At 42.8% G+C, this 26,566-nt stretch overlaps 1 protein-coding gene across 6 annotated transcripts in view; it reads right to left on the bottom strand.

The window, feature by feature from the left end:
- The window catches only part of DZIP1 (DAZ interacting zinc finger protein 1), a 47,991-nt gene extending 21,799 nt beyond the window's left edge, over nucleotides 1–26,192 (bottom strand). For 4 of the 6 annotated variants that reach the window (XM_032496764.1, XM_032496766.1, XM_032496765.1 and 1 more), the window contains exons 1-12: nucleotides 25,911–26,188; nucleotides 25,125–25,222; nucleotides 24,564–24,777; nucleotides 23,591–23,833; nucleotides 22,935–23,492; nucleotides 18,122–18,206; nucleotides 15,217–15,344; nucleotides 12,802–12,963; nucleotides 9,557–9,694; nucleotides 7,789–7,851; nucleotides 1,456–1,596; nucleotides 955–1,003 (exon numbers count right to left, since the gene is read on the bottom strand). In XM_032496764.1, coding sequence (XP_032352655.1) covers nucleotides 955–1,003; nucleotides 1,456–1,596; nucleotides 7,789–7,851; nucleotides 9,557–9,694; nucleotides 12,802–12,963; nucleotides 15,217–15,344; nucleotides 18,122–18,206; nucleotides 22,935–23,492; nucleotides 23,591–23,626 — 1,360 coding nt within the window. In that variant the 5' untranslated portion in view covers nucleotides 23,627–23,833; nucleotides 24,564–24,777; nucleotides 25,125–25,222; nucleotides 25,911–26,188. Of the gene's footprint in view, nucleotides 1–954; nucleotides 1,004–1,455; nucleotides 1,597–7,788; nucleotides 7,852–9,556; nucleotides 9,695–12,801; nucleotides 12,964–15,216; nucleotides 15,345–18,121; nucleotides 18,207–22,934; nucleotides 23,493–23,590; nucleotides 23,834–24,563; nucleotides 24,778–25,124; nucleotides 25,223–25,910 lie in introns of all 6 variants that reach the window. The other 2 variants (XM_032496769.1, XM_032496768.1) reach the window with 2 other exon arrangements.
- Nucleotides 26,193–26,566: the final 374 nt, after the last annotated feature.

Genomic DNA, 26,566 nt, shown 5'->3' with positions numbered 1-26,566 from the left:
AACCAAAAAAATTCATATGACTTGCTTTATTGTAATTACTGGCTTTATTGCAATAGTCTGGAACTGAACCCAGCCTATGTCTGAGATATGACCTTATCTCCTGTGACCCCCAGAAACAGGGAGGAAACCTAGCTCACACACCCATTACCAATCCCCAGTTGGCAGCCATCAAGCAGACAGAGATTCTTTAATAACCTGAGACTTGCAGGAATCAAGACTGGGATTTACTCGGAAGGAGACCATGCAGAAGGCAAGCTTTCTGGTGTACTGGGAGACCCTGCACTTCTGCCTCCCAGTCTCCCTTCTAGACTAGCTCTTGAATGGTATGGAGATGGGTGGCTGTCATTGCTACAGTCAGTAGGCTGGATATTCCCCCACTGTGCTTAGAACAAACCCTTAACACAGGACTCCCACAATGGAGACGCATGCAGCAAGACTCTACGGCACTTTAGGACAACTAGGAGTTAATGCCAGTAACGACGGCTAACACTAACAAGTGTTTAACAGGTGCTCTTTGTACATGTTCTCCCATTTAATCGTCTAAACAGCCTGAGATGCAATTACTATTAATCTTCAAAATTTAGAGCTAAAGAAACGGGGGCAGAGACTCAGCTACAAAGTGCTGAAGATGAGATTCGAACCCAGTCTGCCTCGACCCTGTACTTTAAATCATAATTCGTCTCACTGCACATCCATCCAGAGGTATGGTGACCGAGCATGTATTATTTGCATAACAATATTCTAATCAAAATGTTAGGAGACCATTCAGTTACAGTTTCAGTATTTAAAATTCTTCAACTCTCTGAGTTGTGGTAACAGATCTCCCAAATTAAAATAACCAGAGGAATGCCACCTTAGCACAGTGGACCAACAGGGCCCCACATTCTTCTGTTGTCCAATGCACAGTTAGGGAGGCCTGCCGTGCCTCCAGCACTGGGATCCTGGTACACTTACCTTTGGGTTCACTGACACTGTTTAATGGTTTACTGGTAAACTCTTTAATCTGCAAAGAAACACAGTCATTCAGCGATATGCATTTGAAACTAGACAGGGACATACTGGAAAATGGACAGAGACTGTACTCAGTAAACGAACCTTTTCACTAAACCCCCCAAAGACACAGGACATGCGGGCTTTAAAGACATGGAGGCAAATACTTTATAAAAGCGCATTCAGACTGAGCTGCTTCTCAAAGTAATTACCAAAAGAAATTCTTATCAACCTTCAAATTTATTCTGAATTCTAAATGAATAAATCTGCTCACTCTACAATATTTTAAAATACCTTTAAAAAAATTATTTTATTGGATTTATTTTTACAAACAACCACAGGGGGAAAATTGTTCCATTTTCTTTACCTTATCCAAATTAACAAATACTCTAAAATGAAAACACATGTTCTTAGATAAATTGCACCACTTAAAGAAAAACGGTGCCAATATATACCCCCAAATACCTGTTGTCTCTGAGTGATGATCAGCTCATTCTGCTCCTGGAGTCTCTGCCCTAGCTCCTCTATCCTTTTCTTATAGAAGACATTACTTGCATTTAGATCATCTATCATTGAGGTTCGAAGTTTCTCTATATGTGACAGGAGCTGGGAAAAAACAATAAAGGCATCCATCTGCAAACTGCAGGTAAATGTCTACCTTTCGTATGTACACGCCCAGCCTTCTTTGCCGGCCTGTGTTATCTGCACATTGAATACATCTCTGATCGCTGTGTACCAAGGCCCTGGCTGTACGAGGGGCTTCATCTCTGTTCCCAGGGAGCTCGTGGCCCAAGACTGACAACACTGATAATGTGAACAGCTAAGGGGACATGATCCATGACGTGAAATCATACAGGAAGAAGCAAGGATAAAGGATCAAGGCTTCTCCTACGGAGCAGTTCCGACCCCAGGCGGTCCAGGTCCTCACACGACCATATGCACCATCCAGTTGGAATGTGCGCGCCCCAGGCCACCTTAATTATTTTACACACCCAGCAGCTAGCACAGTCTTTGGCCCTTAGCAGGTTCTCAAATATTTATTGATATTTATTGAGAAATGGGAGGTAGAGGGGTTGGGAGTAGAGAAAAAGAAGAAGGGAGGAGGAAAGAAGGAAGCAATAGATGTAGGGAAAGAGGGAGAAACACAGAAGACAGACAGATCCAGAGATTCAGACATTCATCTTTAGAGACAGGGAAGATCATAGAGTAGATAAGAATTCAAGAATTTGTTTTCAATTAGTTATGGAAAGATTCTTAAAGCGATTTCTGAAGTTGCTTAAATAGAGGAGGGAAAAAAAACCCTTGGTAATTAACACTAAGGACATTCCAAGCCTACGGCCTGGAAGTGCAGACAGGGATGTGCAGATCAAATAAAAGGGAGGAGGGAATGTGTGAGAGGACCACAAAGAAAGCCTGGAGCAGCATTTCCGCACTGGCTAGGTGTTTTTAAAAACACTCAACACGTGCTAGAGGCTGTGTTAAGCACTTCATCTTGTTGAATCCACACCACGACCTCACAGATACATGTTTCCACCCTGTTGTTCAGATGGGGAAACTCAGGTCTAGAGAATGAGTAGCTGACTCAAATGCAGACAGCTGGAGGGGGAAGAGCACAGACTGAACTTTCTTGTCTTCAAAGTCAATGCTCTCAAACTTATGTCATGAAATGCATTATTAATAAATAGACTTGCAAATAATCAAGCAGCGTCAGGGCTTTAAGAAATAAATCAGCAAATCAAAAAGTAACAGCAGTGCACCTATCAGAGTGGCCAAAATCCAGGACATGACAACCCCAAATGCTGACAAGGATATGAAGCAGCAGAAACTCTCATCCGTTGCTGGTGGAAATGCAAAGTGGCACAGCCACTTTGGAAGACAGTCTGGAGGTTTCTTACAAAACTAAACATACTGTTACCAAACAGTCCAGCAACTGCATTCCTTGGCATTTACCCAAAGGAGCTGAAAGCTTCTGTCTACACAAAACTGCACACAGATGTTCATAGCAGCTTTATTCATAACTGCCAAAGCTTGGAAGTAACCAAATTGCCCTCCAGCAGGTGAAGGGATAAATAAACTGTGGTCCATCCAGACAATGGAATATTATTCAACACGGAAAAGAAATGAGGTATCAAACCATGAAAAGACACGGAGGAACCTTAAATGCATATTTCTGAATGATAGATGCCACTCTGGAAAGGCTATAAACCTATATGGTTCCAATTATATAACATTCTGGAAAAGGCAATGGAGATATTGAAAAAAAAATTAGGGGTTGTAGGGAGGGATGGAAGGATGAATAGGCAGAGCACTGAGGATTTTTACAGTAGTGAAACTATTCGGTATGACACCATAAGGATGGTCACATTTCGTTACACCTTTGTCAAAACCCATAGAATGCACAACACCAAGAGTGAAGCATAATGTAAACTGGGGGCTTCGGGTGATGAGGGCATGTCAGTGTAGGTTCCGTAACTGAAACAGATGCACGGCTGTGGTGCAGGATGTTAATAATGAGAGAAGCTAAGTACACGGGGGGTGGGCAGGGGGTATCTGGGAACTCTCTGTACTTTCTGCTCAATGTTGCTGTGAACTTAAAACTACTCTAAAAATAATCTATTTACATTTAACAGACAAATAAACAGTAAAAACAAGTTAATGCTCTTAATCACTACATTGCAAAGTCTTCCCTCTGAAATGTTCTGTGCTCATATGAGGCTGGACAAACACTAGGTTGAACCAAGCTAAAAGTTTAAAAAGACTAAAAAGAACCTTTCATATCCTAGTGGATGCTAAGAATCTCTCCCCAGGAGAACACTGTCAAGAAACTTCCTCACATTTTTACAGACCACTGGGAGAATACTCCTCAAAAGCAGTTTGGGAAACGCTGAGCTGGAAAATACAAGGAAAAGCCAGGAAAATTGTCCAGGGGTCTGGGTGGAGATTTAGGGTCGATAATATGGGGGCTCATTCCAGGACCCAAGTAAAAGGGGACATAAGAAAAACTAAGAGAGGGCATCATTTTGATACCGGAATTGAGGACTGACCAGAAAGGTACAGAAAAGAGTTTGCTGAGTGAGGAATGAGAGTCTAAGCAAGGGATCACCAGAAATTATTTCAAAAAGCTTGTGGCCCTTGAGCTCATTTCTTGTGACTTTCTACCATTTCAAGTGTTATGGTTTTTTTCTCTATCAGTCCATATTACCCCATCCTCCTTTCATTACGTGACCATTCTACAATGTCCTGAGCTTAAAGAGCCTTCTGTTGGGTCAAAAAGGGCATGCCACCATTTATTTGTGGTTCCCTTTGAACTCCTACCAATGTTATTTAAAAACAAAACCAAAAAAAGACTGCCAAGAATCTAGGTAAAGCAATAAAAAGTTGGCAAACACAACTTCCCTTAAACAGAGAAATACAATATGCGCATTGTAGGAACAGTAGGCACCAATCATGTGGAATAATTAATAGGTCTCGGGCACAGATTACTCAACCTGACTGAATTTGCCCCTCTGTTAGGGTTTAAGAGAAATGGAGGAAGAAGTAAGCAGCTCCTGAACAAGCAAAACCAACAGGCAAGGGAGCAGTGTAGCCTGGCGGCTGCACAGACACTCCACACACGAGCACATGGGGTGAGGTGCCTCCCTCAGCACCAGGTGAGACCCCTCCTCCTTCCTCCGAACCACCACCAGCAGCCAGTCTTCCTCTCTATCACCACCTGCAGTGGCCAAATAAACGCCTACGCCTTACATTGTATTCCAGCCAGAAGGCCACTGAAACTCCCACAGCTGCCTGGAACACAGGAGGCTTAAAGGAGCAAGGACGAAGAATCACCCCCTATTAATAAGGGAGCCTGAATCCTGTCCCTAAATACCAATGTTCTAAAGATGCCCTGAAGAATAAGAGTAAAACTTTGAGTTGTAAGAGCAGTGTTTCAAAGCATGTATCCAAAACACAGTTTTCTGGGGTCTGGGGGCATTAATTCCAAACTACGCATGTCCCAGACCTACCTACTGAACCAACGCTCAGTGGGTGGAGCCTGGCGTGAGCATTTTAGAAAAGAGCCTCGGGTCATTCCGAAGGGCGCCTCTGGTTAGGAACTACTACCTTAGAGCATCTCAGAGGAAAGATTCAACGTTCCTACAAAAAGCAACCACTCTGAGTTGTCACTGACTGTTCCCCTCCCCTGCTGCTAAGCGCCCAAAGCATGACAGGTGAGCAAGGCGGCGAGGCAGGCAAGCAGGACCCTGAGGTTAAGAAGGCCTGGGTTCAAATACTGTGTTCATACCAACAGACGGCTCCTTCCACCCTGCTCTTCTGAACCCTACAATCAACGTTCTCCCCATCCACAAAAAAAGGAAAATCAAAGTCTGAGTGATCCCCTTGCTGACTGTCTATTGACCTCCTGCATTTATCCCACAAATATTTAATGAGCACAAACCACACTGGAGGCACATTACTGGATGCAAAAAAAAAACACACAAAAAAAACGAAGAGTAAATAGACAAAGCCTTTCCCTCACAGGGCTCATGATCTGGTTGGAAAGATAGACAATAAATAAGTAAACAAATCAACTATTTAAAATAGTGATCAGAGCTACACTTGTGATGAGAATAATAAAGGGAGGGGACCACCTACTTGGATGTTCTCTGGTGACTTCAAGTCTCTTAAAGGAGGAAAATGAAAGCAGGAGAGATGCTCTCCTACTGGCCTTAAAGAAGTCACAGCCTGGGTGTGAACTGCAGACCTGAGGGTCTCACTTCCACCGTTAACCATAGGGAACTGCACATCATGATCATCTAAACAGGCTTGGGAGAGGATCCGCCGGAGCGCCAGGTGAGAACACAGCTTGGCTAACACCTTGAACGCAGCTCATGAGACCCTACCTAGACTGCTATCCCTTGGAAACTGTGAGATAATACATTCGTGGCAATTTGCTACACAGCAGAGAAAGTTAAATCAGAGGTGAAGGAGCCAGCCAGATAAAGGGCAAGAGGAAGGACCTCCTAGCAGTGAAAACCACATGTAAAAAGAGAAAAAGGCTGCATGTTCTATAAATTACCAGAAGGCCATCGAAGCTAGAAAGAGTTAGGTTCAGAGAGAGGATGAGGATGAGGCTACAGTGGTGGCCAGTGGCCAGACCATTCCGTCTGTTCTACAGAGAGCAGATTACGAAAGGGGAAGGTTGGAATTGGGAGACCAGTTGTAGGGCTAGAAATGGTGGGAGCTCAGTGGAGGTAGAAGCGAGAGAAATGTCCAGAAGGACATGGATATGAGATATGCAGCACGACCTGCTGATAGCCTGGAACTGGGGATTGAGGGAGAGACAGGAATCGAGGCGTGCATCTGAGTGGACCAGGATGCCGCCAACCAAAAGGAAATCACCTCTGGGAACAAACCATTTTAGAAGTGCTATATTTAAGAACCGTGGAGATGTCAAGTATAAAGCTGGCTATCTCATCTGGAGCTCAGATGGGTAGCTTAGGCTGAAGAAATAAACATCAGGGTTATTTCTACCCAGAGCCACTATTCCACTTTAACAAACCCTTTCAGTTCAGTCCCTGGAGCACCAGAACTACGAGAAATAAATTTCTGTTTATAAGCCACCTAGTCTATGTTGTTTTGCTACAGCAGCCTGAAAGGGGATACAAAGGGCTATAAAACCCATACACAGGGGGAAAAGGGAGTGGGAAGGGATAAACTGGGAGCTCGAGATTCGCAGATACTAACTACTATATATAAAATAAACAACAAGTTTCTTCTGTATAGCACAGGGAACTATATTCAGTATCTTGTAGTAACTTATGGTTAAAAGAATATGAAAGCAAAAAAAACCCCCATACAATTTAAATTTAAAAAATAAACAGAAGTTTTCCTATCTTAAAACCTCAAATAAACCTACTTTAGATTTTCTGCACTATTGTAAGAGGCATTCTGACACCTGAATTTCTGATGTACTCAGATGAAGGAGAATCAGTGTTATAATTAATTTTTGTTTCCATTAAAATGACTTTAATGTGAACAATCCTTGTTTTTACAGGCATACCTCGGAGATATTGTGGGTTCGGTTCCAGACCATGGCAGTGAAGCCTATATCACAATAAAGTGAGTTACATGAATTTTTTGGTTTCCCAGTGCATATTAAAGTTATATTTACACTATCCTGTGGTCTATTAAGTGTGCAGTAGCACTGTCTTAAAAAAGTATATTATGAATAAAAAATACTTTATTGCTAAAAATGCATCATCATCTGATGACAATGTAGGATTGCCACAAACCTTCGATTTGTAAACAGTGCAGTTATCTGCAAAGTGCAGTAAAACGAGGTATGCCTGTATTTAAAACTTTAGATTGCCACTCCGTGATGCGAAAAAAATTAGAAATGTATTCAACAAGGAAGAAATGATTAAATAACCGCCGATACATCCAGATCATCATGTAGCCACTAAAAAATCATGATTTTGAAGACTTTTAAAACATAGGAAATGATTATGCTTTATTAAATTAAAAAATGTGTAAAGTTATAGGCATAAAGCATCATTCAACATTTGTGGGACTATATGCTTGGGTTTCTGTTCTTACAGAAACACAAAATTTACAGCATAGAAAAAAGACTAAGAAATTATAACAAAGTAGTGACACTGGTTATCTTTGGTATTGGAATTATAAGTAATTTTAATTTTTGTTACATATTTCTCCACAATTTTTTTAAAGTGGACAAATAATACCTTTATTATAAAGAATTAGGAAATACTCTTTTCAGAAAGACTCACTTTTTACAGGCCATTGGCTTCTTAATCTTACCCGGCTCTTCTCTTTTTTGTGTTCCTGATGTAGAGCCTGCACTCGGGCTGTCCACTTGCTTTCCTAGGAAACAGGAAAACAAGAGAAATTTACGTGCAACTGTAACAATGATATCTACTCAAAATGAAAGCTTCCTTTTTAGTGAGCACCTATGAAACCCAACTATTTATTGGGTAAAATTTTAGCAGGCATTTTAAAAAAAATATAAATACAGTCAGAAATGTTTAAACACATTTGCACTTGGTTTTAATCTTATACTCTGAGGCAGCAGTCAGCAAACATTTTCAGAAATGTTAAGGGACAAACAGTAAACCCATTAGGCCCTGGGGTGAGATGATTCAGCCACTCCTACTAGCAGGAGAACAGCCATAGACAATACATTCTAGTGTGGCTGTGCTCCAGTAAAACCTAAATTAAACAAAATGAGTGTTGGCTTGCCAACCTAAGAAGCTAGAAGGTTTCTGAGCCCATGGGGTCTGAAACTCACAGAGCTCATAGCACAGAGACAGAAGAAATTTAGGTGAGATCTGAGGATTTTATAATTGAGTCCTTCACCTCGCGAGAGAGCAGCCTTCTGGGAGCAACTGCCAACAGCTCAGCTCAGGACACAGTTCCTGGTCCCCTCCTGAGTACCAGGCTCCTCGCTGGGCAGCCCCTGGCAGGCTGGGAGAGAACTCAGACGGGCCTTGCCCTGTCCAGGAGGAAAGTTGGCACAACAATGGAGGGTTCCCACATGATGTGTAAGTGGTCAGGTCCTGCTTGGAGGACTACAGTAATGCAGTAACCCAGAGGTCCAGGAGAACCCTCTAGAAGAGGTGCCGTCCCAGCTGAATGAGCAAGTGACAGGTCCTGAAAACTGGGAGGTGGTGACAAAGATGGCCACATCCCAGGAACCGTGACTGGTTTGGTGCTGCCAGAGTGTCGCAGTAAAGCCAAGGATGGTGGAGGGGGTGGGGGTGGGGGTGGCAGGGACCGGATCCTCAGGGACTCTGAATGCTGGTTAAGGGTTCAAGACTTTGTTCTGTGAAAAAGAGGGAGCCGTTGAAGGATATTAGACAGAACGGTGATGTGGGCAGCCTGGCTGCAACACGAAAGGTAGAAGTGGAGGAGAGAGGCAAGACCAGAAGCAATGGCAGTAGTCCGTATGCAAAAACACTTACTTTTAAAAATAATGTAATATTGCTTTTTAAAAAAAGTCCTGAATTCATAAGCTTATGAAACTCTATTTGGTTCCTGGCTTTAAAAAAAAATCCCCTAAAACAGTGTGACTAAAATAGCCAGGATGAAGGCTGTACTGTTTACTGAGGTTCGCTTCCAGATAATTGCAATTACATTTGACAAATGTAAAAGATCATCAGTTCACCAATGCAGCTGTATATTTAAGCTCTCAAAAAAGGTCAGTGCTTCAGTGTGCCTTTCTATGCCTTTTGAAAGTGAGCAACATCTGAAATATGAAAAATAAATACTAAGGTAATGGGAACCAATTCGAATAGATATTCAAGGCAAAATTAAACAACTTTGCCAAACTGTTCTGTATCCACATCAGTCAGCAACTATCTAATGAACACCTATTATGAATTACACACTGGAAACTAATACAACGTTATAAATCAACTAGACTTCAATTTAAGAAGGAGACAAGGAAAAAAAAGAGTTAGTTACCTACGCCGTCACTGAAAGAGACACTTTTCCCATAGATGATGCTTCCTGTAGATTTTCACTAAGAGAGATTAGGCCTCTACTGCAGTGATCACGCACTTTTACCTACCTGACTGTCAAGAAGTTGCATCACATTTTGGAAATCCTGGGGACACTGAGGACGTTCTTCTTTAAACTCATGTGCATCTTTTAATGTGCCTATGTTAGACTTAATCTGCATATTGGACTTCTGGATTTCTGACAATTGCTGTAAAATAAAATTCAAAATCACTGGCATGAGTGTTCATAGTTTCATAAAACTGAAAAAGAACACAAAATTGGAGCACATCTGACTTTCCTCCCAGACTGTCATCCTGTTTCTCCTTCCCAGCGGTTTCCCTGTTTCGTTTCTTCCAACAGAAGAATGCACACAGGGTGAAAAAGGGAAAGGAAAACCCAACTTTCTAATCTTGGACAATGGGGCTTTACAAATGTGGTGGGGATGTCCCGGTCACCAGAAACAGAGGAACTGGGTATAGCTCATTCTCAAGATAATTTAGTGACAAGGTCAGCATCATCCAGAGACCACTAGGGACAAAACATTTTAACTTTCTTTGCTTGTATGTTATTCCCAAAGACACAGTCAGTAAATACCCTCAGAAAAGCACAGAAGGTAATTTGTTAACTTCAAAAACAAAAGGATGAGGGAGCACAGTAAGTCTCCACCACTTAAGTCCAGGCTGCGCATGGAGACTTCCTTTCAAAGAGCACAGTATGGAAAGGGGCGGGGAGGATGGGGGAGTAGCTTTCAGTGGAGAAAACTGACAACCGCCACCTCAGCCAGGTGGTCAAGGGCAACGTCAGCAGTCATACATCACATACATGGTGTGTGCCCTTGACACGATGTGAGGAAAACTGTGTTTTAACTCTGAGGACATCTTCCCCCAAACTCATAAACCCAGCCTAACCAGAAGAATATCAGATAAATTCCAATAGAGGGGGCATCCTACAATACACCTGACAGGTCCACCTGGAAATTGTCAAGGTCATCAGAAACAAGTCTGAGAAACCATTCCAGACAAGATGAGCCTAAGGAGACACGGCAGCTAAATGTACTTGGGTATCCTGGATAGAATCATGGAGCAGAAAAAAAAAGCTATGTAAAAGCTAAAGAAATCGGAATGAAGCATGGACTTAGTTAATACCACTGTGTCAGCCTTGATTCATTAGTTGTACCAAGTGTACCATACTTACTTAAGACATCAGTCATATGGAAAACTGTGCACAAGGTAGAAGAGGGGGATTTACATGAAACTTTCTGTACTGTTGGCTCAATTTTTCTGTAAACCTGATACTATTCTAAAAAATAAAGTCTATCATTAATAACAATTTTTAAAACCGTCTTTGCTGAAAAGAGGAAACAGCCCATATGTTCATCAACTGATGAATGGATAAATAAAATATGGTATAACCATACAATGGAAAGTCATTCCGCAATTTAAAAAAATGAAATACTGATACATACTACAATGTAGATTAATCCTGAAAACATTATGATAAGTGAAAGAAGCCATCCATAAAAGGTCACATATTGTATGGTTCAATTTATATGAGATGTCCAGAACAGGCAGACCCGTAGAGCCAGAAGGCAGAGCTGTGGTTGCCAGGGTTGGGGAGACAGTGCCAATGCGTACAAGGTACCTTCTTTGGGTGATGAAATGTCCTAAAATGACTGATGATGGCTGCATAACTCTGTGAATGTAGTAAAAAAAAAAAACCCACTGAATTGTACACTTTAAGTGGGTGAATTGTATGGAATGTAAACTATATCACAATAAAGCTGTTTTTTTTTTTTTCTTTAAAGATACAGAGAGTGAAAAAAAGTCCTATGTGGGGAAAAGTCCAATTCCACAATGATTCTGAGGGCAGGGATAACCATGGAGGGAATCTCAGGCAAAAGAACCGTAATTGGCAGTTTTATCACAAGGGAAAAAAATGATTGTGGGCTGGATGGAAAAGACATAAGCCAGCCTTAAATTGGTTAGTATCAAAATCCATTACTGTGGGTAATGTGACATCCCACTTTGAGAAGGGGCCACAGGTGTGAGTTCAGGAGAAGCCCCTGGAACAGGGGTGGTGAAATAACTACTGCCTAAGGGTTCTGATGCTTAGAACCAAGAGAAGTGATATGGGGATAATGGAACCAACAAGGAGTTGCCTGAAGGAAGCCCTACAGAAAAGACACAATGAGCCATCTCAAGTTAACTTCCCCTCAACTTTTTATTTGCAAATTATAATTTATGGAAAAGTTGAAAGACTATTACACCCATTTCACCTTCATCAATTGTTAATCTTGTAACATATTTGCTTTATAAAGATACGACAGGGGATAGCAACTTTTTTTGTAAAGATCCAGACAGTATTTTGACTTTGGGAGACACATAAGGTCTTGGTCACAATCACTCAACTCTACGGCTCCAGCAAAAAGTTCCGTATAAAGATAAAGCGTAGAGAAAAGGGCATGGTTGTGTTCCAAGAAAACTTCACTTGTGGACACTGAAAGGTGAACTTCAAACAATTTTCATGTGTCGTGAAATATTTTTTCTCTTGACTTTTTTCAACCACTTAAAAGTATAAAAACCTTTCATAGCTCGAGTACCATACAAAAGCAGGTGGTTTGCCAGATTTGGGTCACAGGTCATACTTTGCGGATCCCTGTGAGAGAGTTCAGGACGTTTTAGAGAAGGATCTTTGCAATATTCCAAAACCATCCCTCTATCTTACTTTGTGAAACATGTTGGCCCCTAGAGGGAGCTCAAGGATCTTCTCTCACCTCCCTTGCTTCTCTGTGTGACCCAGGATGCTCCCACAGGAAAGGGATCACATTTAGCCACATCCAGCTCACTCAAACCCCCTTCCTCCTCACCAGCCAGGCCTGGGGGGAGGAAGGGGCCTGGCAAAGGTTCTCTGTCCTTCTGAGTTGGCTTCCTTCTCCTTCAACATTGGTGATTTATGTCAGCCTTTCTGGAAAATTCCTTTGGAACTTTGAAATGTTCTAACACAAGGGGAGGTTTATGGTTTTGGTCTGTCTAAACCTAACCAGCTAAGAAAGAGGGACCATCCTCTCTGATCCAACCAAATGTACCAAGTGTTCAGCACTGGGTTTGGGGCCAAAGCTCCCGCTCTCCAGGGAACGACTTTCTGACTTACTGTTTTCCGTATGCCTCAAGCTCCCAAGACTCTCAAGGAGGAGGGGTATCTGGGCCAAGGCACAAAAGGAACTTCTGGATTCACAGTCCACACTGCGATTCTAACGCCGCCTCCCAAGGCCACAACTCTATCAAAGCTCTGAGGACTCCTAGGTTGGATACTTACATATTCCAATGCTGAATTCTTGGAAGTCAGTTCTTTAAACTCCTTCATAAACATTTCCTTGACTTTTTCCATTTCATCAACTAGTTTCTCCTTTTCTTCTTCTTTCCATCTATCGAATAACTTCAGAAATTCTTCCTCTTTTGTTTTCTGCATTTCATACTCCTGAAATTGATTTTAATACATGACTTTAAAAGCTCTGATAGGAATCAAGTGTGCAGAAGTTTAAATAAATGGACATAGCTTCACTTCAAATGAGTCAGCTAGTCTTGCATATTTCAGTTAGGCTTTTTGTTTGTTTGTTTTTTTGCAAAACACTTCATATAATGGCAAGTCTGTGCACAATAATTTTTCCAAACCAAAGGCAGCACACAACATCCTTTTGTCCTTACATCCCTTAAAATACAAAGAGGCCCAAAGTCTCAAAAAGTTCTATAATCTGTGAACTTGTAGAGTAGACATACAATCATATGTAAAATGTAAACATACTTTAAAAATCTATTGAGAAGAACCTTCCTTGATACCATACCAATTTGGGTGGAGTAGCCCTACCTCAGCCCCATTAAACACAAATGCATTTTATATAAGCTAAATTCAAGGTCTAGTCAATCAGCTTTTGATTTCTTCACAACCTTCAGTGTTTGTTTGTTTTTTAACCTAACTGGAGACCTCAACAAACTCCACCTAATAAACACACAGAACACTGCACCCAGCAACAGCAAAATATATATTCTTGTTAAATGTACATGGAAGGTTCACCAAGACAGACTATATGTTAGGCCATAAAATGATTCTCACTAAATTTTAAAAGATTGAAATCATGCAAAGTATCTTCTCCAACAACAGAATAAGGCCAGAAATCATTAACACAAAGAAAACTGGAAAATTCACAAATACATGAAAATTAAACAATATACTCTTAAACAACCAATGGGTCAAAGAAAAACTCACTAGGGAAATACAGAAATATTTTGGGATGAATAAAAATTAAAACAAACATACCAAAAAAGGGAAGCAGACAAATCAGTGCTAAAAGAGAAATTTATAACTGTAAGAGCCTACATTAAAAAAGAAAGTTCTCAGGGGTGGGTATAGCTCAGTGGTAGAGCGCATGCTTAGCATGCAGAAGGTCCTGAGTTCAATCCCCAATTTTTAAAAATCCTCTAATTTTTAAAAAAAAGTAACCAAAAACATTTTAAAAAAGAAAGTTCTCAAGAGACAAAAAGGTCATTATATAATGACAAAGGGGTCAACTCATCAAGAAGTTCTAACAATTGTAAATATACATGCATCAAATATTGGAGAAACTAAATATATAGGAGAAATAAACAGCAATACAATAATAGCAGGGGATTTTAACACCTTACTCTCAACAATGGATCATCCAGACAAAAAATCAATAAGGAAACACAGGACACTTGAACAACATTATAGACCAAATGGACTTAACAGACATACACAGAACATCCTATCCAGTAACGGCAGATTACAAATCCTTCTAAAGCATGTACAGAACATTCTTTAGGAGAGATCATATGTCAGGTCATAAAACAAGTCTCAACAAATTCAAGAAGGCTGAAATTATATCAAGTATCTTTTCTGATCACAATGTTACGAAACTAGAAATCAGAAACAGAAGGAAAAATTTGAAAATTCACAAATATATGCAGATTAAACAACACACTCCTGAACAACCAATGGATCAAAGAAAAAAATCAAAAGGGGAACCAAAAATATCTTGAGACAAATGAAAATGGAAACACAACATGCCAAAACTTATGGGATGCAGCAAAAGCAGTTCTAAGAGGAAAGTTTACAGCTATAAATGCCTAAATTAAGAAAAAAGAAAGATCTCAAATAAGCAATGTAATATTATACCTCAATGAGCTACAAAGAAAAGGAGAATAAACTAAGCCCTAAGTTAGCAGAAGGAAGGAAATAATAAAGATTAGAGCCAAAATAAATGAACTACAGGACAAGAAAACAATAGAAAAGATAAAAAATAACTAAGAGTTGGTTTTTTGAAAAGATAAAATTGACAAACCTTTAGCTAGACTAACCAAGAAAAGAAAGAGGACTCAAAGTTACAAATGAAAGAGGGGACATTACAACTGATACCAGAGAATTCCAAAGGATCATGATAGCCTACTATGATCAATTACATGCCAACAAACTGGACAATCTAGAAGAAATGGATAAATTCCTAGAGACATACAACCTACCAAGACTGAATCATGAAGAAAAAGAAAATCTGAACAGACCAAGAATGAGTAAGGGGGTTGAATCAGTAATCAAAAAACTCCCAACAAAGAAAAGCTCAAGATTGCATGGCTTTGCTGGTGAGTTCTACCGAACATTTAAAAGGAATGAAAGCCAATCCTTCCCAACAGACCATCGGTTCGGAATTTGGTACCGTACCTTAGAGAACCGGACTGCATGGGCGTGCTGCGCAGCCTCCAGCTGAGACTTGGTGAGCTGCAGCTGCTCCTTCAACATGTCGATCTCATTCTGGAGCTTATCAGTCTGCGCCCTTTTCTTATACTCCGCTGCAACAGAAATATCTCGTTAACATACCATCTCTTAGGAAACCTACCTGAAAACTTAAGGGGTGCAGTTCTATTGATCAGACAAAGACAAAGGGAACTGCTCTAACTTGGGATATTATTGCTTTTTTTCATGCCCCATGAGTCAACTTTTACCCCTTACTGTTAACTTTCAGCCCGTCATATTATTGGGTGCTGAATTATTTTTAGCAGATTTTTTCAGCCACTGTGCTGAGACTGGATTCTCCTACAGAGACAAGGTGAGAGCCCATTCACAGAGCAAAATGGTGACGAGAATCATCCTAGGCTCTTCTTTGAGATGCCTGTCTCAATCAGAGAAGGGAGGCAACAGCTTCCACTGCAGGTACCACGATATTGAAATCTCTATGGTCATTATCCTTCTGGCTCCCACTGAACTCTCCTGAGAACCCCATCAGTGCTAAGACAAGCAGAGGCTAGCATTCAAAATACAAACTTGGACCATAACCTGTCCCTGGGGCAAAAACGAGCTACTGAAAAGTTGTAAAAGGAAGCAACAAGTGAAGGGAAGAATACTTATGTACATGTACTTACATGCAGATGTACACATGACTGAATGGATATACATGTGTCTGTGAGTGTAGACATGAAAGGTATGGAAACCAAAGTAGAAAGTCAGAACCTCAAAGATGACCTGAAGAAATAATACTCATTTCAGAGTCTGAAATACTCTCTGAAACGAGTATGAGATAGAATAAGATACTGAAACAAAAGAGAAAGAAGGTCAGTTTCACACTGAAGAATGATAGATTAATTAAAATATTTAATCTTCCCAATTTCTCCAATATACTACTAAACCAGAGGTCCATGGTTTATAAATGGAATTTTATGCTGTTCATACTGTTTATATAAAGCATAGCTGTTTCCTAAATAAATCTATTTATCTGAATAGGAAGGAATGGAAACAGACTGGTCCAAAAGGGAGAGGAAAGCAGGTACTGAGTAACAGGCTAGAAATACACACACGTAGATACTGAAAATATTTAAAATCATGATGAGAATTTCTGTGGATCACTGTGGCAATCTGCAGAATGCTTTGATCTGCTCATGGAGAAACAGATCGTTGCTTTTTGAAAACATTTAAATAGTAGGAAACCTGGTTCCTTGGTAAGCCATAGAGCCCCTCCCCTCTCCTGCTTCTTAAGTTCTCTCCTCTATACACTGGTTAATTCACATCCGTACCCAAGCTCATCTTAGTATCTGCCACATCAAACGAGACAAAAGTTTTCCCTTGGTCCCACATTTCCCTCCAGGTAATGCCCCCTATCTCTGCTTTCCCTCCCAGCAAACGTTACTGAAATAAATGTCTGTAATCACATGACCACCTCCTCACCCGATTCTCAGTTCAGGTCACTCCAGTCTAGCTTTCGTCCCCACCAATCTCCTGAAGCTGCTATGTCAAGGTCACCAACAGCCATCATGACAACAATGGTCAATTCTAGGTCTTCATCTTACTCTGTGCCTCAAGATCATTTGATATAACTGACCACTGCCTTCTTCCTGAAACACTTATGCCCTTTGGTTTCCATGACAACACACTTGCCAGCTTCCCTCCTACCTCCCATCACTGCGATTTCTCCCTCTCCTTAGCTGCTCCTCCTGAGCTCCTAGTGTGGGGCTGGCCCTGAGCCACCCTCCCTTCCCTTTGCAGGTGATCTCATCCGGCCTAGCTCTGCCAATCACTCCCAGCTTTTACTTCCAGACCTCCAGCATCTCTACCTCCATAGCGACTGTATGTGTGGCTTCAGTGCACCCACAGCCAACACAAACTCTTCAATCTCCCTCCTCCCTCAGTCTTCTCCCCTTCTGCTCCCCATCTCAGTAAACACCACCATCATTCACCCAACTCTACAGGACAAAAGCCCAGGATCGTCTTTGCTTCATCTCTTGCTCTCATGTTGAGTCACATCTCTGTGGGCTCTGTGTCCAGAATAAATCCTCTCCATCTCTACTTCTCCCACCTCCCCGGCTACCACCCTGGTCAAGCTGCCACCTGCTCTCACCTGGGCTACTCATGCAGCCTCCTCACTCCCCCACCTGCTTCCACCACTGCTCCTACAGTCTGTTCTCTGCCCGCAGCTGGAGGGGTCATTTTGGGTACAAATTAGCTCATGCCCTCCCTCCTTAAAATCCTCCAGTGGCTTCCCATTATGCTTATAAAAAAACCCCCACATTTCTACCCAGGTCATTTAAGGCCCCACATGACCATGCCTTTCCTAACCCACCACTGCCTTGCTCTCTCTGCTCTGCAGCATCCTGTCTGTTCTCCCTCCTCCTCACACCCCTCACAGTGCGAGCTCCCCTTGCCTGGGATATTCATTTCCCAGATTTTCCCCAGGCTGGGACCTCCTCATCATTCTGGTCTGTGATCAAACATCTCCTTAACGAGTTCTTGGCTGACCACCAGGATTCACTCTCCATCCCCTTCTACTGCTTTATTTTCTTCACTGCATCTGCTACCATTTGAAAAGAATCATTCATTCACTTGTGTCAATGTGAATCCTTCACCCTTCCCACTAGTATATAAGAGAGCTGGACGTGGTCTGTTTTGTTCCCAGCTCTCTCCCCAACCCCTGATGCAGTGCATGGCACATAGTAGGGGCTCAATATTTACTTAGTGAATGAACAAAGACTAGGATGCTTTCTTTTAAAAGGATTGAGAGAGGCACTGGACCATGTCTCACTGAAAAAAAAAGATACCAGACAGTAAATAGCTCTTGGAAGTGGAGCTCAAGACTTACCAAGGTGAGACTCCTCAGGGTGGCGGCGCTGAATATGACTTTGTAGAAAAGCTTGATTCGTAAAGGCCTTGTCACATAAATGGCACTGAAAGGGAGAGAGCAACACATCCAAGTGTCTGTAACAAGTGCCCTTCCACCTAATTTGAATTAAAATTTGGGTAACTGAAGCACTACCCTCTTGGGAAATTTCCCCCCAGAGATACCATTCCAGCAAGTACTACTGAAAGCATGACTAAAAAGACATATAAAGCCAGGGTGTTCTTCCCAAACTGAACACAGGGCAGTGAAAACCATCTCTTGATGGATCAAGTAGCCCATCATGGTGGTTTCGGGAACCCCTGATTGCTGCCCCCCTAGACTGCTGGTTCCCAGCCTGTCACCACCAACTTGCTCATGACACTCCAGCCATGCTGGCTTTCTTCCTGTGCCTCAAGCAGGCCAGCTTTAGACTCTTTACATTAGCTGGTCCCCTGCCCGAATCCTCCCCAGACCCTCGCATGACTGGCTCCTTCCTGATGTTCAAGACGTCATTTATGGAGCATCTTCTACGCTGGGGCGGAGCAGCACGTCCTCAACAAATCTTCCTAGATGATCCTCCCGCCAGTCACTGTCCCATCACACTGTCTCATTTTCATCATTGTACATCTTACCAGTTAATATTTTCAGGCTTATTTACTCTACTTGCTTCTTGTCTCCTGCCCAGTCCCTCTAGGTTCGAAAATGTCAGCTTCCTGAGAGCACAGACTTGTCTCTCTTATTCATAGCTTTATCCCCACAGCCCAGCATTAATAAATCACTGAGCACATGCTTAGAAATAGTTGGCCTCCTAAAATGAATTTACTGAAAGAAAGAAAAATCAGTCCTATCAACATCTCTATTCTCCACTTTAACACATTCAGCTTTTAAGCAAAGAATTCAACTTGTTTCATCTATATCCTCCCCTCTGGATTACTCTGAAGTATATCTTGGATATTATATATTTCATTTGTCAATATTTCAGAACCTAGCTCCAAAGGGACTTTCTTTTAATATAATCATAGTATTATTATTCCACCTTTTAAAATGAGGAAATTCCTTAATTATCAACAAATATACAACCATTTACTTTTTTCTAATACTCCATACATTGTCTTAGAAAACATTTTTTTGCAGTTTGTTTTGAATCAGAATCCAAATAAGGTCATTGTTGTGTCTCTTAACTCTCTTTAGTCTACAGCTGCCCCTCCAGCCCTCTTTTCTTTATAATTCTTTTGCTGAAAAACTGAACATTTGTCCTGCAGAGTTTCTCTCAGACTGGATTTTGCCATTTCATCTGTATTTACATGTTCTTCTTTTCATGGTTTGCCTTACTCTTAATCAGTATAATTACATCAAAACTTCAGGTTCTAGTTTCCCAGAAAACTAACATTATGGCATATTTCTCAGCATTACATTTCAGAGGATCTTTAAAGCATCTTTTACACCTTCTCTGCCCATGATGACTGCTTTGGTTTCCTCTCAACACTTCAGGGGCTGCCCACACTGACTCAGATGTGAGTATGGCTCAAGAGCCATGCACAGCACTGGAGAAAGGAAAGGATGAGGAAACCCAGAAAGTGTAACTTTTTATCTCTTAAAATAGAAAACATGTATTTTTAACTACTGGAATAATACAGAAGAGCCATGAGCTCAAAGTAAGAAGGTGTTCCTACTCCAAAAAGAAAAGACCGACATTTTGACTACATCGAAATAAAAAACTTCCATGACAAAAAATACCAAAACAAAGCTGAGAGACTTCTGGGTTCTGGATCTACACATAAGGAGCTTGAAAATCACCACTCCATCCTAACAATAAGTAAAAAGCTGAAAAGACTGAAATCAACAACCCTCCTTGGATCTGTAAGAGAGGGGAGGACACAGGGTAAACCAGTGGCCACAAGCCTGGACAGAGTACAGGGAGTCATGTCTTAATGAGAGCAGAGACTCACCAGCAAAAACCCCTGTAGGAACCAGTGCAGGGTAAGACCTGAACTGTAATTGACAAATTCTGGAGGCTCAGAGTGGATAAGTCTGAGAGTTAAAGACACCAGTGGAGTGAGGAATTTTCTCAACTTGGTAAAGAGGATCTGCAAAAAACTACAGCTAACATCACACTTAATGGTGAGAAACTCAGTTTCCCCACTAAGATCAGGTACAAGGCAAGGATGTCCCCTCTCACCATTGCTTTTCAACATTGTGCTGGAAGTCCTTGCTAATGCAATAAGGATAGAAAAAAAATTAAAAGATATACAGACTGGGAAAGTAGACACAGAATTGCCTTTATTTGCAAATGACATGATAGTCTATGTAAAAATTCCAAAAGAATTGACAAAAAAATTTCTGGAACTAATAACCAGGTATAGCAATGGGATTTCAAAATCTGTCTGTGTTGCTGGAGTATAGAGAAGAATCTGAGACTTCCAGCCATGAAGACAAAAGACCTTCTTAGAAAGAGTCAAAGTCCTGTTACAATACACTGACATTTTTAAATTTTTTAATTTTTAAAAATAATTTGATAGCCAGATCATTGGTACACACTGGCCTTTACACATGGCCATGAGACTTCCCCAGCTTTGGAGGTCTCTATTTAAATAACAATTCATGACTGCAGGCTAAAGTCAAATAACTTTAAAATCAATTGACTTCCCATAAATTTTATTATAGGCCAAATACTCCTAGCTTATGAACCTGGAAGTACAAAGATTATGACATTGTGGAGCCTCAGCTAGCTTACATGCCAGCTATGCTTAGCAGCTATCTTTGATTTCCCCTCCCTGAAACACTGATTCTTACAGCATCAGCACTGTGACCTCTGGCCTTTTCTATACCTCTACTATTCAGTGAGTTCCTAGAAAAGGTCTGAGGATGCAGAGAGATCACAGGTAGCCACAGATCACTACGCGGAAGTCACTGCAGAAATCAATATCCACGTGTCTGAAGCTGTTTACTGAGCCTTCCCCATGCTACACACGCATTAACTCACAGGATTCTCAGAGCAACCCTCAAAGGAAGCTACTACTAACATTCTCATTTTCCAGAGGAGGAAACCGAGGTTTAGAAGTTAAATGACTTGTACAACGGAATAGCTGGGATTCAAACCCAGGTAATCTAACTCTGGAGTTGTCACCCTAAAGGATTCACATTGTTGAAGAACTCCATAAAGAGACAATGGCAAGCCCCTTAATAAAAGGCAAAGTATACCTGTACTACACTAAGTAGGAAAAGGTGGTCTGATCATTCCTACCTCTTCTCCGTCACATCTGGCCACATCATACAGCAATCACTGTCATTCACATTCAGAGTCTGCTGAGTGGCCAGGAGTTGGCAGGTGTCACTCATTTAATAAAAGTGAGCCATCACCTTTTTATTCTTATATATCATTCACACTTGAAAATCTTTATTAACTAACAGCTATTTCTATGATAACCAAAAGAATGAAAAAAAGTTTATAAACATAAAATTTTTATGTTACAGGTTTTAACATTTCACTAATTAATACCAAAGCCAGATAAACTTTTTTTAATGTATAAACAGAACCCATTCTATCCATTTTACAATGAATACATTTATAAAGAGCCATCTCAGTACTATTTATATTTAGTTTTTAAATAGCATTTATGAAACAAATAGGCAGTTATCGACATAAAGTATCATTTGATGATCACCCGCAAAGGTTGTCTACCCAAGGTGAAACTTTAAGACTTTCTAGCTGTTCACGTCTTTTAAGTACACTTGTCTCAAAGCTCCTGCTGGGTCAGTCCTAAGCACTATTAACCCCACTGTTTTCTGCACCCTGTAACTCACTTCACATTCACTCCCACTTTGGCTCCACTATTGCCTAAGTCCACTGAGGCCTTTTAAGCCATGTTTAGCCAAAACGACTGGAGGGTAAGGGCATGAAATCAATCTTGTTAGTCTATTGTTTACTTCAATATCTTTATCAAACTTTCTGTGCTACCTTCACCTCATTGATAAAGATATATATGCTGATTTCTGTTACACTAAAAAATTATAATATTTATCTTAGGTTCAATGTCTACCACATAATAGTTGGAGATTAAGAACAAAAAGGCAAAACTTTTTATTTTAAAATACCATTGTTTTTGACATAACGTAAAATGACTATAACTCAATAAAAAAAAGTTTAAAAAAATCTAAAATAAATCAATAAAATACCATTGTTATATTAGCAAGTACTCTTGTTCTTAGGAAGTATACACATTGAAATATTTAGGAGTCTCCAACTCTGTCAAATGGTTCAAAAATAATAGTTATGTATATAAAGACAGAGGAAATAAAGCAAAAGTGGCAAATGTTAATAACCGGTGAGTCTGGTTGAGGGTACATATATGGTCTCTGTACTCCTACAATTTTTCTGTAAATCTGAAAATATTTTGAAATTTAAAAATGAGGAAAAAAATCACAAATTTAAGCATTCCAGACCATTTGGGGGCCGACCCCAGCAGCAAATTTTACCTGATTTATTTTTCATTACATTGATTAGAAGGAAACAGCTTTTAAACAACCAGCATTTAGACGACTTCAGTAAAGCACTGCGGACAGTGTTACTGTTTAATTATTAATCCTATGGTAGTCTACAGAAGGTAATGAACCGTGTCACCTGTTGGTTAAAATTACTGTTTTGCTTAAATACGCTGTTTTTTCTGATTTACAGTATAAATCTTAAACAGAAACAAAAACAAAAAACAAAACCGTGATATAGGGAAAGGACTCTCAATATCCCAGACAGTAGGAACTGAGGATTTTATTGGATAATCACAAGGCAGTTTCCCACCTGGTAATAGCTGGCTTTGGCCTCCATCATCAGCTGCTGGGTCGAGATCATCTTTTTCCTGCGTTTACACTCTTCCTTGAGTAACTTGATCTGTCCCGCCTGCTTGGAGAGGAGCTGCTTACTCTGCTCGCAGTCGGCCAGGCTCAGGAGCAGCCGCTCCTCCAGATTGTGCAGCTGCGAGGTGAGGAACTCCTGCGAATGCAGCAGGTACTCGATGGTGAGCTGCGCCAGGCGGATGAGCTTCAGCAGCACCGGGTCCACCCCCGACTGGCAGTGCGGGCACTTCTCGTCCTCCAGCTTGCAGAAGGTGATGTTCACGATGTTCTCCTGCAGCGTGAGCACGTCCACGGCGCCCGCCACCTTATCCACGTCGATGGCGCTCAGCCGCCGCCAGTCCACGCTCTCCAGACGCGGTCGGAACTGGAAGAAAGGCAGGGGGCCCGAAGCCGCGCTGGGCGGGGCACAGGCCATGGCGGCCCCGCCTGCGGGGGCGGCTGCAGAGGCATAGGGACCCTCCAGGCCGCTGGCGAGCGGGTAGTACACGTGCTTCTGAAAGGGCTGTTGGATGGAGACCAACCAGAGTGAAAGGGGGAGCTAAGAATCCCGTGGAGCCCCTGCCACTCCCAGCCCAGAATCCCCGGCCTCCGGCCTCTTACCATGCTTGGAAGCAAATCCGCCGCCTCTGCTGGCATCGGAGGAGGGGACGGTCCCGTCTACCCGGCCCGGGCCGCCTCCCGGGCCGCCGCCGCCCCACTCCTCTGGAAGCGGGAGAAGACCGGGTCCCGGGAGGCGGCGGCCTAAAGTCTGGGCGTCCAGGCCGTTGCTATGGCAGCGCCCGGGGCAGGAACCCGGAGCAAAGGGCGCGCCCGCCAGCGCCCAGTCAGCGTGCGCCCAGGGCCCTGCGGGACCAGAAAAGACCTCGTGGGAGAGCCCGAGTGGACACACCGTCCACCTGTCCTGAGAGCCGGCTTCCCGGGGCACCACCAGCACCCCCACCCCGGCCTTTGGGCCGGATACTCCATGTCCCTAAGGCGTGGGGAGCCACATCCTAGCTGCTCACCTCTGATCCTCGCCTTAGGTTTTGAGATTAGAAATATCTATTCTTTCTCATCTTTCACACACAACTCAGAATACGTTAAGCAACAAATCTATGCAAAATTAAATGGGATGAAGGGGGAACTGGCTGCAAAAGGGCAGGAAGACACTTCCGGGGTATAATTTTAAAAAAATGTTCTCCATTTTGATTGTGCTGTTGATTCCCCGGGCATATACATTTGTGAAAATTCACTGAATGGTACACTGAAAATTAATGGTCATGTTGTATATTATACCTCAATATATTAAGTTGTTTTAAAAATTAAATTTATAGTGTAGTTAATTGTATTTGCTGGCAGGTTTCCTAAATTTCTTACATCCAAGATACTTTTTTAAATGGAGTCTTTTGTTTTCTATGGGTTGGCCGCCTAAATATAATATTCTGATAGAAGTACAAACCAAAGAACTTCCCCAAATATAAAAAACTTTACGTGTCTTTCCAAAAGGATACATTCTCAAAATGAGAAGATAAAAACAATCAAGTTCCCCCTACATCAGCTTTACCATCAGGTTTTACAGTGGCCCCGTATTTACCTTATAAACTTGTGTGGCAGCTGCATTCTGTTTTCTGGACAGGCTAAAATATTTCTAGCAGCAACTTGTAGACCTCAGGCCTCTCATTCTTGAGGTCTTCTGGGGGCTGCTTGTAGCTACCACAGAGATGGATGAACAGAGGAAAAGCCAGACATTCCTCAGTCCACCGGGGAGTCCTTGCTTGGACCAATCATCAGGAAAAATTTTGTCTTTCCTAACAGCCAAAGATCAGAAGAAAGGAAAATACAATTCAGAGTAACTGGAAGCAAAGTTGTAATATCAATTATTTCTAGCCTTTAGAGAACTAGAAATAAGCCTATATGAAAGCATCCGAAAATTAAACATATGCTTCGTAAGACTTCACGAAACCACACATACAAATAATTTGGAATGGGATTTTGGAAAAGAGCTATTACAATTCACTGAAGCCGGCATGAAAGACTTACAGCTTCGAGATTCAAAGTCTGATTCGTCCATTTACTTTTTGCCTGACCTAGAACAACTCACGTCAGCTTTAGGCCTCAGTTTCCCTGTTTGTTTAAAGGGCATCAGGATACCGACCTGGCAGGTCTATGTACTGTGGACTCCATCCACTGGGCTGCAGGATCAGCGGGAACAAGAGCCGTGGTTTCTCTTGCTCACGGTTATATCCCCGGCATCTAGCATGGGTCAGGCAGAGAGAGGCGTTAGGAATTAATCTGAAGAACACGTGGATAAAGAATCATCGAATGAATTAGGCGCTTAGTTAAGTAAATGTCGGCTCCCAGCCCTTGTTCCTTATATTTTCTGTGCCTCTGGCCTGTTAGCGGAGTTCACCCAGGCTATGGGTCCAATCCTTTGGACCTGAAGCGGGGCGGCTATCCGCGCGCCCCCACTGCATTCGGGGGAGGAGGCGTGCGGGGCCCAGGACGCCCATCTCCTTTCGCAGCCACCACTCCGGTCGCCAGCGCTGCGCTGCTGGCCACCCTAGCCCGTCGGCTGACTCTCAGTCGCAAGATGGCCGGAACAGGAAAGAAGGGGTCACACTTCCCCGTTCTCTCCACACACCCCTACCCCCCGCCATCCCCCCGAAGTGCAGCCAGCCCGGCGCAGCGCCTCCGGCCCCGAGCGCACAGCAGGGCCAACCCGCCAAACCGCAAAGACAAAGGCCGGGAAACGCGGGCTCCAGTAGGGCCTCTGCGCCGCCCCTTAGAAGGCAAGGCTCCAGTGGGGGCTGCGGCAACCAAGCCAGCGGGGTCTGCAGCGCCTCGGCTCGCAGCGAGGGAAGAAGAAAGAGCTCGGCTTCGGGGGAACCGAGATGCCTCGCGCTCCCCCGGGGCGCCTGGCGCATCCCAGGCCTCGTCTCACCCCAGCTGCGCGCTCCTGGGCGGGCGCCGGGCGCTGCAGGCGGACGGGGGCGAGGCTGGGGACGCAGATCCCAGGGGCGCTGCTGGCGCAGGAGGGCCCGTGGAGGCCGAGGAACAGTCGAGCGGGAAGCGGCGGGCCAGCTCCTTCTTCCAGGGCACAGGATGAGGCCTGTCCGTTTTGGGCAAGTTGTGACGAGGAGAGCCGCCTGGCGCCGCTCCGGGCGGTCCCAGATTCCAGGCCGCGGGCGCCTCGGGATTCCCCCACCCCCCTCCCGCCCCCCTCCCCTCCGCGATCCGCCTCCTGCCTCTTCTCTCGGCGTCCCAGCTCCTCTGGCAGCTGGGCGGGACCGTACGCGTCTAGACTGCAGCGCTAAAACGCATTCAGCCAATCCCGCTGTTGGTGCAGACACGTGGTGCCGGGGCGCGCTTTGTTGCTGGCGTGGGATGCTCGCCCCTGGAAGGCTTTTCAATGGGAAGACAGATTCTCTCCAACCCTACGATTGGCCTAACCCTCAGCTTGCTGCCCCATAAGGGCAGGGACTTTATGTGAATCCTAAGAAGAGATGCGTTTTAATTGCAGAAGTCTACAGATGCAAGAGACCTTGAAGAGGCTATCTAATGTAGCCCTGCACTTGAGTGACATGGAAAACAGAATTA

Source organism: Camelus ferus, chromosome 14 (assembly GCF_009834535.1).
Source record: "Camelus ferus isolate YT-003-E chromosome 14, BCGSAC_Cfer_1.0, whole genome shotgun sequence".
Classification (NCBI taxonomy): domain Eukaryota; kingdom Metazoa; phylum Chordata; class Mammalia; order Artiodactyla; family Camelidae; genus Camelus; species Camelus ferus.
Note: the sequence above shows the minus strand (reverse complement) of the source record. Positions and strands in the feature narration are given on the sequence as shown.